The sequence below is a fragment of the Rhinichthys klamathensis genome, unplaced genomic scaffold (assembly GCF_029890125.1).
Source record: "Rhinichthys klamathensis goyatoka isolate OS25496 unplaced genomic scaffold, OSU_Roscu_1.1 h1tg000059l_1, whole genome shotgun sequence".
In the NCBI taxonomy this organism is placed as follows: domain Eukaryota; kingdom Metazoa; phylum Chordata; class Actinopteri; order Cypriniformes; family Leuciscidae; genus Rhinichthys; species Rhinichthys klamathensis.
Genome location: NW_026606604.1, coordinates 1,443,241 through 1,455,768, shown reverse-complemented (window position 1 = coordinate 1,455,768; position 12,528 = coordinate 1,443,241). Strand labels below are relative to the sequence as shown.

General features: G+C 34.2%; 1 protein-coding gene across 2 annotated transcripts; it reads left to right on the top strand.

Moving 5' to 3' along the window:
- Positions 1 to 4,520: 4,520 nt before the first annotated feature.
- On the top strand, positions 4,521 to 11,790 carry cry-dash (cryptochrome DASH). 2 transcript variants are annotated; one of them, XM_056248857.1, is made up of 14 exons: positions 4,521 to 4,695; positions 5,631 to 5,803; positions 5,893 to 5,986; positions 6,078 to 6,208; positions 7,283 to 7,431; positions 7,806 to 7,894; positions 7,974 to 8,047; positions 8,126 to 8,215; positions 8,299 to 8,378; positions 9,602 to 9,661; positions 10,069 to 10,226; positions 10,323 to 10,442; positions 11,385 to 11,561; positions 11,658 to 11,790. In XM_056248857.1, exons 1-14 carry the CDS (start codon positions 4,633 to 4,635, stop codon positions 11,760 to 11,762), a joined length of 1,563 nt encoding a protein of 520 aa, XP_056104832.1. In that variant the 5' UTR covers positions 4,521 to 4,632; the 3' UTR covers positions 11,763 to 11,790. The 2 variants fall into 2 exon arrangements, with proteins under 2 accessions (XP_056104832.1, XP_056104833.1); XM_056248858.1 differs by lacking the exon at positions 9,602 to 9,661 and having other exon boundaries at positions 11,658 to 11,784.
- The last annotated feature ends 738 nt before the right edge of the window (positions 11,791 to 12,528 follow it).

Genomic DNA, 12,528 nt, shown 5'->3' with positions numbered 1-12,528 from the left:
ACCATAAAGAGGGGATGTGTATTTCAGATCTCCTCAATGCAGCTCGACAAATATCACGTTAAGAGGGAATCTAATCTATGGACGGAAAAAACGAATAGCATTTCCCGTATTGTTCATCAGAATGGTGCATAGCTCTGTCCTAAATGACGTACTTGTGACCTTTTGCTGAATGGACTTTTTTCACATTTCCAGGGTTTTCAGAAGCGGATGTCGTCGGATAAACAGTTGGATAAACTTCTTTAGTGGTGAACGGGGGATGATAGCAAATATGTTTGTATTCCAATTTCCTCCAAAAAAAAAAAATCCAAGATGGTGTTTCCACGACTTTCCAAAAGATGGAAAAAATATTAAGAGATAAATTTTGTTGGTCAGAACTGAGCATGATCAAATGGTCAAAATTGCCATCACTTCCTCAGCCATTGTATTAGAATCACCGTCACAGCAGTGTTAATTCATAACATGTTTTTGTCATTTACTGCCAAGGTAATATAACACACTGTTATAGAAATGTCTATTATTATTTTTAATGAAAATATGAACAACTTCTAGATTTGCGATGTTGATAACTGGAAACGCGTTATCACAGTCGTTCACTGCATACTGTTACCCAACATCCTTTGCGACAAAGTATGGACAGTGAGAGCTGAGAGTGGGTCAATGACATAACATGGTTTTCTTGTCCAGATCCATTCATTTATTCAAAATAAATGGATGACATTTAAATTAAGTACAGCTGCCCTTATATCATAATAATTTTTTTTTGTAGTTTGGCATAATATTTCATTATTGAATTGCATAATGTCATGTGATGTGACTCTCCAAAACCTTAATATTTCTGATTTAATCATTTATTTATATTTCAAAAAAAAAAAAAAAAAATCTTTACATTGATTTTTTTTTTTAATAATCACAAATAATCACACAAATAGTGAGTGTACACATATAAATTGTTCATTTTGATTAACATCACAATCACTAATAATTATGTATTTAAGGTCCGAGGAATATGTATTATTTTTCACATGATAGTTACACCATATTACATTTTTATAGTCATTAAATTTCTTAAAAATGGTATAAAAGGGTTTCAAACTCAATATGAAACCAGCATGAATATACAATAATACTTTTCTGAAAATGTAAAAATTTTTTAAAAGATTTTTCCTTTTTATTTATATGGACGCTCTGATTTGTCATTGACCCCGGTGCCATTTGGGACAGAGCCTGTGTCATGGGACTGAACCAGCTTTGGTAGGATGCTACAATGCAGTGCCAACACTTAGTATACCGGCACAGATTGGCACATAATGTGTCACTGGTAAAAAAAAAAAAAAACCTGATTACAATAGCATAGTTTACATGCATTACTGCCTGTTGACTTTATCGGACCCCCCGATGCACTTGAAACCAGCCCAAGCGCTCTGATGCGTTACCACAGGGGTTGCTGAACAAATCACATAGGGCCTGAATTTGGCACAAATGTATTAAGAGTGTCATCTTAAGATGGCGAGAGTTAAACGTGGTCTTTTGTATAGCAGAATTCAGTCGGTCATTTTGATTATGGCTCATGTACCTCTGTATCCCTGGGTCCAATCCTGAGTGTCATTGAAAGTACATAGAAAAGACCTCATGGAGAAAATATAAAGATAGATGTACTGTACAATACTCATTGGAGTAATTTTTTGTTAAGAATACTGTGTTTGATGGTTAGAATCTAACCAAATGAGAATGAGACAGAATAAGACGTATACAACCACCAAAGTGGTACAGTATGAGACAGAGAATTTTTTTTCATGTCTATTCAGCTAATGAAGACTGTATAAACACGTCTTTTTTATATTATGTAAAGTTTTAGTTAAAGCACTCTTTACCCAGAGTTAATCACTGTAAATACATTCCCATTGCAATCTTGGACTCATGCATAGAGCACATAGTATAATCAGCTGAGATTCAACGGATATTTTTATACTTTTCTTTTTCTTTTTTATTCACGTTTGGAATGACAATAACAAACTTTTTGTATTATTATAAAACTTACCCTAAAGTGTCAAAGCAATATTTTAGAGAAGACTACTACGGCTGGTGATTTAGCATTCTTGTACTGTTCGCTCAGTCAAATACAACCAAAGAGCAAGTGATATGCTTGAATTATGAATTTGGACACTTCAGAACTGTTCAGTTGCTGCTGAAACAGTCGCTGTCTTGATTTGTAACCTATAAAGTTGTCGACTCAAACATGCAAACTTTTTTTTGTTGTCATCATTATATAAATATATACACAGTGTAACAAAAATATCAAATGTACATTGTTTTAAATGCCATATTATTTTGATTTTGTCCAAATGTAAATGTTAAACTTTCAACACTTGATACTATGATACTGTTTTTGTTTTGAATTGGAGAAATTCACCAGCAGCAATTCATGTTGCAAATAGTGCCTTCTCTGATGTCCTTATTCTGAGAGGTCAGTCATTTTTAAAACATTTAACGATGGAATGTGTTTTCTGATGTCCTTCAGATGGTTTCAGTATCAGACACTTTGGCGCTGAAGATCTTTTACTGAAGATGATTGTACTGTAAATAGATACTGTAACGAGCTGTCATAATGTTTCATTATATTCACAATACCTTAGTCCCAGTATATTATGATTGTGGAGAGGTCTGGGTTTCAGTGATCTCAGCTGAGTGAACCAGACCACACTGGTTTTTGAGGGGCTAAGAATGGAGAATTCTGTGCTGCCTTGATGAAAAAGCCTGGAAACATTTATCAGTGATTTTGTACATTTGAATAAATAAATTTATTGTCTACAACCAGCTTCTGTGCCATATTGTTAGTTTATGTAATTAGGGGTTCAAGCGCGAATCTGCTTTTCCGAACTGCTCATAGGCCGTTTGTCCGATTCATTCGAAACTTGACATGCATCATCTAGAGACCCTCAAGGCAAAAAGTTGTCAAAATAATTTAGATTGAGGATTCACGCTCGCGACGGGACGCCAAAACATTTGAAGTAGGCAGGGCCACTTTCACTAAAATGGCTATAACTCTTAAGTGAGCCAATGAGTGGTCCTCTGCTGCCATCTACTGGTTATAATGGTAATTTTGTCATTCTACTCACTAATATAGTTCTTTTCACAGGTTTTGCTTTTGTATTCTTTTATTGACATAATAAAATCACTATTATAACATTTACAATAACATCTTGTCAAAGTTTATCACTTCATTTTCCCATCAGTTTTGACAATTGTGCCACATTATGGCTAATGTGAAACCAGTGACTGACCTAAGGTCTGACTATGGTCTATGAGCAATACATTTGTTACTGTATTTATTATTTGTTAATGTGCGTTGATAAAAATATAAGTGTTCATTGTTAGTTCCTGTTTGCTCAGGTTCATTAAATATAGGCCTAATATTATCAGATGCAACTTTCAATTTTAATAATGTATTCGTAAATGTTGCAGCATTAGCTATAATTAATAAAGCATACGTGTTTTTCAATGTAATGAATGTTGATAAAAGATAAGACAAGATAAGATAAAACAGAAGTTTTGATTATTGGATCAAAAGCACAGAGAGAGAAATTGACCCCTTAAACTGGGATAAAACTAGCAAAGAGGCACAAAAAAACAGGAGTTCTCTTTGATTTTTATTTCAAAGCTCATGTACATAATATTACCAAAACAGCATTTTATCATCTAAAGAACTATAATAAGACCAAAATAAAATTATATGCATGCATTTAACAAGCAGACTTGACTATTGTAATGCCCTTCTTTCTGGTCTACAATTAATCAACTACAATCAATCCAAAATACAGCTGCTCGCGTACTGATAAACACCAAAAAGAGATCACATTACACACCTATATTAAAGTCATTACACTGTTTTCATATTGATAGTTTATAAGGAATTGCATGAATTTGCTAAAAACTATCTCTCAAAAATGCTTTCAGTTTATGAACATACCCAGGACTCTTAGATTCTTTACTTTTAACTATACCAAAAAGTAGAACTAAAAGATTTGGTGATGCTGTTTTAGCCGTTATGCTCCTCACCTCTGGAATAACATTAGGGAGGAAGAATAAGATGTGCTGAAAATATTAATAAATTACAAAAATATATATTTATTCTGGCTTTCCTGTAATGTTCAACGTAAAGTTTTAATTGTTTATTTTATTGTCTATGGTTTCTTTCTTGCCTGTAAAGCACGTTGAACTGCATTTATTTGTTAAAAAAAAGTGCTATATAAATCAAATTTGGTTTTTAACTAAAAATGATTTTAGTGGATGACATTCCGCTATGTCTAACAGCCGTGTCTAAGGAAAATATATCAAATGTTTTAGTTTGAACACTTGAAAACTTTTTTATATGTAGCCTATGAAAAACATTTATTTATAAGTATTATATTTTGTTAAATCGTGCAGACATTCGCGGTCAGTTGAAAGAGTTGACATACTTTTTGTTTATTGATGGTAAGGAGAGCACATGCGCTTTCAGACTGCATGTTTGGTAACATCACCTCCTCACGCGCATGTTACTAAACGTGCTCGTCACTCTTTCTTTGCTGCTGGTCTGCATGTTCAACGTAAACACGACCGCTCGAGACTTCTTGTTAAAGACCGATTGCCAGGATGTCCGCTTCTCGTACGGTCATATGTCTGCTGAGAAACGACCTGCGTCTGCATGATAACGAGGTAAATATCACACAGCCTAGTATTGTATGTAATCCAGAGCCGTGTCTCTCTATGGCTCTGATGTAGGAGCATGAATCGTCTCTTGTCTCGAGCAAACCACACGCGCCTAAATCCGTGTGCATAGACTTATCCTGCTCGATATGACATGATGTCCAGCTCGAGATATAAGACGTCACAACGATTCTCTTTCTAATATTACTTTTTAAACACAAAACGGAACACTTGAAAATAATAAATGGACTTTATAGGAACTGAGGCGAAATCTGGCCGCTCATTGGGTAGTTTGTCGGCTCGTCACAAGGGGGCGTGGTCACATAAACTTGCATAAATATACATCATTTATATATTGTGCCGCTATATATTAATATTATTAATTGTTAAAATATAATGAATTGTCTCACATGATCTTTAAAATTCTAATTAGCAGATTTGGTTCTCTCAGATTTCATATATATATATATATATATATATATATATATATATATATATATATATATATATATATATATAATTAATAACTAATCTAATTACTGTAATTTAATTACTTTTCCCTTGAAAAAGTAAAGGGATTACAAATTTTTTTGTAATTTAATTACAGTTACTTCTGATGTAATTGCTTTAAATACTGTATAGATTTAACATCATAATTTAATGTGAAAATGTATGTTTTTAATGTAACCTTCTCCCTTTACACACTTTGGTAGAATAGAAGTCCTCAATAGAAGTGCTAGCGTGTGACCATGCCCCTTGTGACCCTTACCGACAAACTACCCAATATATTTACCTATATATTTATCTTTTGAATTAGTAAACAAAATGTAGGTCTATAAACTACACTGTTCAAATTTTATGAACTGCTCTGCTTGCTTTGACACGTTAAGCTTTGTGGGACCTATTAAAAAACATGACAAACCGGTTTTACTCCATTCATCCAGGTGTTTCACTGGGCTCAGAGGAATGCGGAGCACATAATCCCCCTCTACTGCTTCGACCCGCGTCATTACCAGGGCACCCATCACTTCAACTTCCCTAAGACTGGTCCATTCCGTTTACTTTTCCTCCTGGACAGTGTGAAAGACCTGAGAGCAACACTGAAGAAACGGGGCAGGTGGGAATTTCCCATCACACACAAGATGTACATTCTGTCCACAATACTGATGTTTTATGATGAATATATGTTTGTATGCTCTTGTGCAGCACACTGTTGGTCAGGCAAGGAAAGCCGGAGGATGTTGTTGGTGATTTGATTAAGCAGCTGGGTTCAGTCTCAGCTGTGGCATTTCATGAGGAGGTGTGTTTCAGAGTGGCCACATACAGCTCTGTAAACTGTAAATGTAGCCCACAAATTCAGTATTTGCAGTCTTTCTGTCTATTGCCTGAAGGTGGCGTCAGAGGAAAAGACTGTGGAGAAGAAGCTAAAGGACATCTGCTGCCAAAACAAAGTCAAAGTTCAGACTTTCTGGGGCTCTACACTTTACCACCGAGATGATCTGCCATTCAGGCACATTGGAGGGTAGGACAAGTGTTGCAGTGTTAAATTAGTATTATTTATATGCTATTATGGTGTTTATTTATATTTTGAATTTGCCTTTTTATTTTATTTTGTCATGTGCTTTTGTCAGTTTTATTATAGTTTTTCATTCTTTTAATATCCCTTCCACTTCCAGTTTTATTCATTTTAATACTTCAACTTATTTATTTCAATAAGTATTTATTTATTATAGTAAATATTTAAGTAAAGTAAATATTTATTTATTTTTTTAATCTTTTGTTTTAGTTTTTAAAGATTTCGACCATTTTTTATGTTTTATTTCAATTATGGAAATGATTTTTAATAGTTTTAGGTTACTAACAACAATTATTGAATTAAGTTTAGTTAATCCCTGCATGAGCTTTAGACAGTTACTGTAATTATAATGTTACAAAATTATGTAAACTGTCTGTGCCTCCCTACATAATATTTTGCCATTAAAATAATTAAATTAAATCTTAATATAAATTTTAGATCTTCCGTAGACTGTTCTTTCTTTCAACTATTTTTCCAAACAGGAACTTGATTTCAAAAGTGTGTAAGAAAACGTTATCTGAGAATGCAAAACACCACATCACAAATTTTCTAATTACATATTTAAGGAATTTTTTTTAATAGAATTTTTTATAATATTTATTCAAGACATTATTTAATATTGTGTTTTATATATACATTATATATATTGTGTTTTATATAGATTATATACAGTATATTGTGTTTTAAACTAATCTGTTCTTGTCTTTAAAATAGATTTTGGTGCTGACATATAATAAAAAATCAAATAAAATGATTGTTTTACCAGTTACTTTAGTCCATTCATGTTAGCCACTTAAACAGCTCATTTAGCAACTTCAACCTAGCTAAGCTTTGTAAAACACATTAACTTTCCTTGGAAACTTTACAGAACAGTACTGGAAACTATTTTAATTCCATTGTTACTGTTACTTCCTTTTTCTAAGACCTGATTACTAATTACAGAGTCCATTTCAGTGCATGTGGGGTCAGTAATTTAAATGTCTGACTGAAGTTCCTGTTCTTTTCCGCTGTCTTTGAAAGGTTACCTGATGTTTACACCCAGTTCAGAAAGGTGGTTGAGGGACAAGGCAGAGTGCGACCGATCCTTTCCACCCCGGAACAGGTTAAATCTCTTCCCCTTGGACTGGAAGAGGGTCCTATACCTACATTTGAGGGCCTGGGACAAACAGGTACCTTGATTTACGTACAGTAACTGTACTGGAATATGTGTAAACCCGGTAACGCACACATCAACCTGATCACTTTATTTAGCGTTCACATAAACACTATATTCGGATTCATCTATCGGAATTATTTGATGTAAACGTAGCTACTGACATTTAACAGCTTAAATCACATTTAGAGTAAACTGCACCAATATCTCTAGATACAAAACATAACATAATATTTCCTCTTTCGTAAGATTGCAGTTTTACATGAATTGTGCTCTGATTTCCTCTCAGATGACTGAATAATCCTCAGAAGGATATTTGGAGGATAAAACAATTTATCTTATGTTGACCACAAAGAACAGCCATGATATATTACCTATCTGTGGTTTCAGAGCCTGTGATGGACTGCCGCTCGGCCTTCCCATGCCGCGGTGGAGAGACCGAAGCTCTTGATAGGCTGAAACATTACTTCTGGGATACAGTGAGGCTTGCTCTTCCTTTTTCCTAAAAAGAACTTAATCAGTGAAAGAGGGTTATTTCATGTTCTTGTTTTATCACAGAATGCCGTTGCGTCTTATAAGGAGACTCGGAATGGCATGATCGGAGTGGACTATTCTACAAAGTTTTCTCCTTGGTGAGCCTTCGAAATGATGTTTTCATTATGCATAAGCAAAGCACAGACTAATGCTGACCCTCCTTCACTTTACTTCAGGCTTGCTTTGGGCTGCATATCACCCAGGTACATCTATGACCAGATAAAGAAGTATGAGGCCGAACGAACCGCCAATCAAAGCACGTACTGGTGAGTAACTGGAATGTGTTTTCAAAGAAGATGAACTCATTTCAGGTTTTTATGTGTAAGGATACTAAATTTGTCTTCACCAGGGTGATATTTGAACTTCTGTGGAGAGATTACTTCAAGTTTGTGGGTTTAAAATACGGAGACAGAATATTTCATATGAATGGTAAGTTTGGATTTGTTTTGTTTAAGATTTTTTAATGTTTTTGAAATAAGTTTATTATGCTCACCAAGGCTGTATTTATTTGATCAAAAATCGAGTAAAAACACGATAGCAACCAAAATAGAGTAAATCACCTTTTGAAAGTCGCTTAACGAGTGTATCGATTACATATATGAAAAACGTTCATAAAGATGTGACTGTTAAAGCTGCATATTTTGTTTCACCTGTCTGGATCTTACATGTGTGTTCAAGCATATTCTACCCCTTCTGAGAGGGTATTCTCCAGTGCTGGAGATACAATAAGCTAGGAGAGGTCCCAAATTCTCACAGAGAATGCACAAATTGCTAAATAATGTTGAATTTGTTGACATTACCAGTCTGTTAAACTCATTTGACAAATATAGGAAATAAACACAAAAGGGATTGTTTGAGTTGAGTAATGTGCAATTTTTCCTTACTACTATTTTTTTATTAGTTGTTTAATCATTTTTATTGAATCGGAACCAGAATCGTTAGGCGGAAGCGGAACCGGAACATTTCTTACGATTCCCAACCCTACTGTTATGTGTCCGACCTTGCGACCAGCGTTTACTACAGTAGCTTGAGTAAAGTTGATCTAGTGGATCTCTTAGCTCGTGTGAGTGAGTGGAGCAAAAACGTTAAATATGTTTTAAGGGATACAATTATTGACTACGAGGGGACTTTAAAATAGCTGAATTGAATTGAAATGAATTGAATTGAAAAAATCATTCTAATATGCTGATTTGCTGCTCAATCAACATTTCTAATTATCATCAATGTTAAAAACAGTTGTGTTGCTTAACACTTTTGTGAAAACTGTGATAACTTTTATCCAGGATTCTTTGATGAATAGAATTTTTTTTTTTTACATTATAAATGGTTTACTGTTACTTTTGCTCAATTTAATGCATTCTTGCTGAAGAAAAACTATGCTGATTTAATTTCTTGCAAATAAATTACCAACCAAAATGTTTCTCAATTCTCAAAATGGTCAAATTTTGTCTTTTTTTATTTATTTTATACTTTAACTGACACAAAGCTAACTAAGGAAGCCCAAAAAAACCAACAAAACATAACAATCATAAGCAAAAAAATAAAAATGAAGAAAAACGTTGTAGTGCTCAATTACATTCTAATATAATATTCAAATGAAATGGATGTTTAAATGATTAATATGATCATTTTTCATCCCTCATGAACTGAAGGTCTGCAAGACAAGCATGTTCCCTGGAAAACAGATATGACATGGTTCTGTGCATGGAAAGGTAATGTGTCCCTCAGAGAATCTGCTAGTATTCAGATTCTGTCATCATTTACTCACCCTCAAGTTGTTCCAAACCTGTATGAGTTTCTTTCTTTCCACAAAAGAAGATATTTTGAAGAATGTTGGTACAGCTGATGGCACCTATTGACTTCCATAGTGTTGTTTTCCTACTAGTCAATGGCTACCGTCAAATGTTTGATTACCAACACTCTTCAAAATATCTTCTTTTGTGTTCAACAGAAGAAAGAAACTCATACAGGTTTGGAACAACTTGAGGGTGAGTAAGTGATGACAACATTTTCATTCTTGGGTGAACTATCCCTTTAATCTCATAAATCAACTGAAGAATACACATTTAAATTGATTTTCTGTGAATTAATAGCAAGATATTTCTCCCATGTTGTCCAGAGGGCAGAACTGGGGTGCCGTTTGTAGATGCGAACATGAGGGAGCTTGCGCTGACAGGATTCATGTCCAACAGAGGACGTCAAAATGTGGCCAGCTTTCTGACCAAGGATTTGTGCTTAGACTGGAGACTGGGCGCTGAGTGGTTTGAATACCTGCTGGTGAGAAACGTTTGCTACAGTATATTTGATGGAGTGGGTTGATGCTTCCTGCTCTTTGCTGCCGTTTGATGCGCTATTATCTTTCATTGTCATCAGGTGGACCATGACGTCTGCAGCAACTATGGAAACTGGCTCTATAGTGCCGGAATAGGAAATGACCCTCGAGAAAACAGGAAGTTTAATATGATCAAACAAGGACTGGACTATGACAATAACGTAAGCAGTAGTTTTTACAGGTTTTTACAGGCACATAAAACCAAAAAACACTTGCATTCTTATTCATATATTTTGTAGTACATCTAAGCAAAAAAATGACAAGTTGTCACACTTTTTATTTTTAAAGGTTTATTATTATTTTTAAAAGTAGTTGTTGTTTTTTTACCAAGGAGAGTGCAATATCACCGTACACATATTGCACTTTTTTTTGACAAAGTTCTGCATACTATAGGGATAAGTTGTCACAATTTAACATAATTTAAACAGTAAAATAATTTTAAAACAATTCAAGGAAAACCAAAATCGGAAAGGGAAACATAAAAATATCAAACCATTGTTTTATTCTACATAAATTGTAATTAATAAATTAACAGATTAGTAACAATTAACAGCCTTTCGGAATGATTTAAATTGAATTAAATTACATTAAAATCTATTTAAAAAAATCTAAATAAGGTTAAACTTTATTTTAAGTTGTCCTAGTTGCAGTGTTATTATACATAATTTATAGTTATTACTATAGTAACTACATGTAACATGTAACAAGGACATTGTAAAATAAAGTGTTACCCAATATAAAATAGTTATAAAAATAGGCTAAATAAACTAAACTAAAATTTAAAGTGCTCAATTACAGTCTATCTAATATCAGCAAATAAAATGGATGTTTAAATGATTCAAATGATCATTAATAATGAATTAACAGCTGCCTTTATGGCCTAAACTGATTTTTTAAAATATATATTATATTTGTAAATGCACGTCCTGGTATTTTCCACTTTTAAATGCTTTTCATTGTCACTTAAGCAGGTTCTGCTATGAACGTAAGTGTAAATACAGGAAGAGGCAGTTACACATGTGTCTGATGTGTCCGAGATATTAATGCAGCATAATAAGGTATTTTTCTGTGCAAAATTGACACTAAATGTTGTATCTGTGAAGGGGAATTATGTCCGTCAGTGGGTTCCAGAGCTTGGAGGTATTAAAGGTGGGGACGTGCACACGCCATGGACCCTCAGCAACTCGGCACTCTCACACGCCAAGGTTTTGCTCAACGACACATACCCCTCGCCCATCGTCATCGCGCCCGAGTGGAGCCGCCATATCAACAACAAATCAGTAAGATTATTAACAACTGATTATTATTGACTATTAGGGGAAAATGCAAGCTTGTATTAATAAAACAACACAATATATTTGTGGTTTCTTTTTCAGTCTGGTCCATCATCAGCAAAAGGGAAGAGGGGCTCATCTTACACACCAAGACAACACAAAGACAGAGGCATTGACTTCTACTTCTCCAAGAAAAAGGGTTTCTGAGGATGAGATGTAGTGGATTGGTGCTGTAGTGGTTTCTTGAGCTGGATCACACAGAGTAGTGAGGCATCTGCTCGGGTTACAGACTGAAACGAGGAAGGGGAAATGGAAAAAAAATGGTGTGGTTTTGTGTTGCTCTTTCCGAATCTGTTTTCACACGCAGATACTGAAACTGCTACTCACATTCTGAGGACATTATGACAAACTGTAGCTCTAATTTTCATGTGTTTGTATATATTGTATTGGATACAATATTGTATTTTTGATTATTTTCATAAAATCTGCAAATGTCCTGGTTTAGTCAAGTGTGTTGAAAAGTTATACCTAAAAATAAATTTTGGGTGGAGTTTTGCATTTTGCCAGTGATTTATGATGTAAATTATAGACAAACTGAAAAAGTTTGAATAATGTGCACATTCAGAATATTTTCTTCATTTATTCGGAAATAGGAAGTGAGAAGTGCCAACTGTTTCAGTTTGGTTTTGAAAAGCTAGGCTAGGGAAAAGGCTGTAAGACAGCTGTGTGCTATGATTACTAGTCAGAGTACTAAGTAAAAAGCACTGCAATACTTTTCCTGCATCTTTTATTATAAGTTTTCTTTGAGGTATGAATATCAAGGACTTTTCATAGGGCTACTTCATTTGACGTGAACAAAATGTGCACTTTCACAAAATATGTAATGTTCTAAAGTGGTCATTTATGTGTTATGGTTTGGTTTATTGTCACATGACAACAAAATTGCTTCCTGCACGTTGTTTGTGAACCACTG

Coding starts and splice junctions, on each gene's coding strand:
- cry-dash (XM_056248857.1), top strand. CDS start 4,633: ATGTCCGCTTCTCGTACGGTCATATGTCTGCTGAGAAACGACCTGCGT. Junction 6,209..7,282: donor CCATTCAGGCACATTGGAGG/GTAGGACAAGTG, acceptor TGTCTTTGAAAG/GTTACCTGATGTTTACACCC. Junction 9,662..10,068: donor ATGGTTCTGTGCATGGAAAG/GTAATGTGTCCC, acceptor CATGTTGTCCAG/AGGGCAGAACTGGGGTGCCG.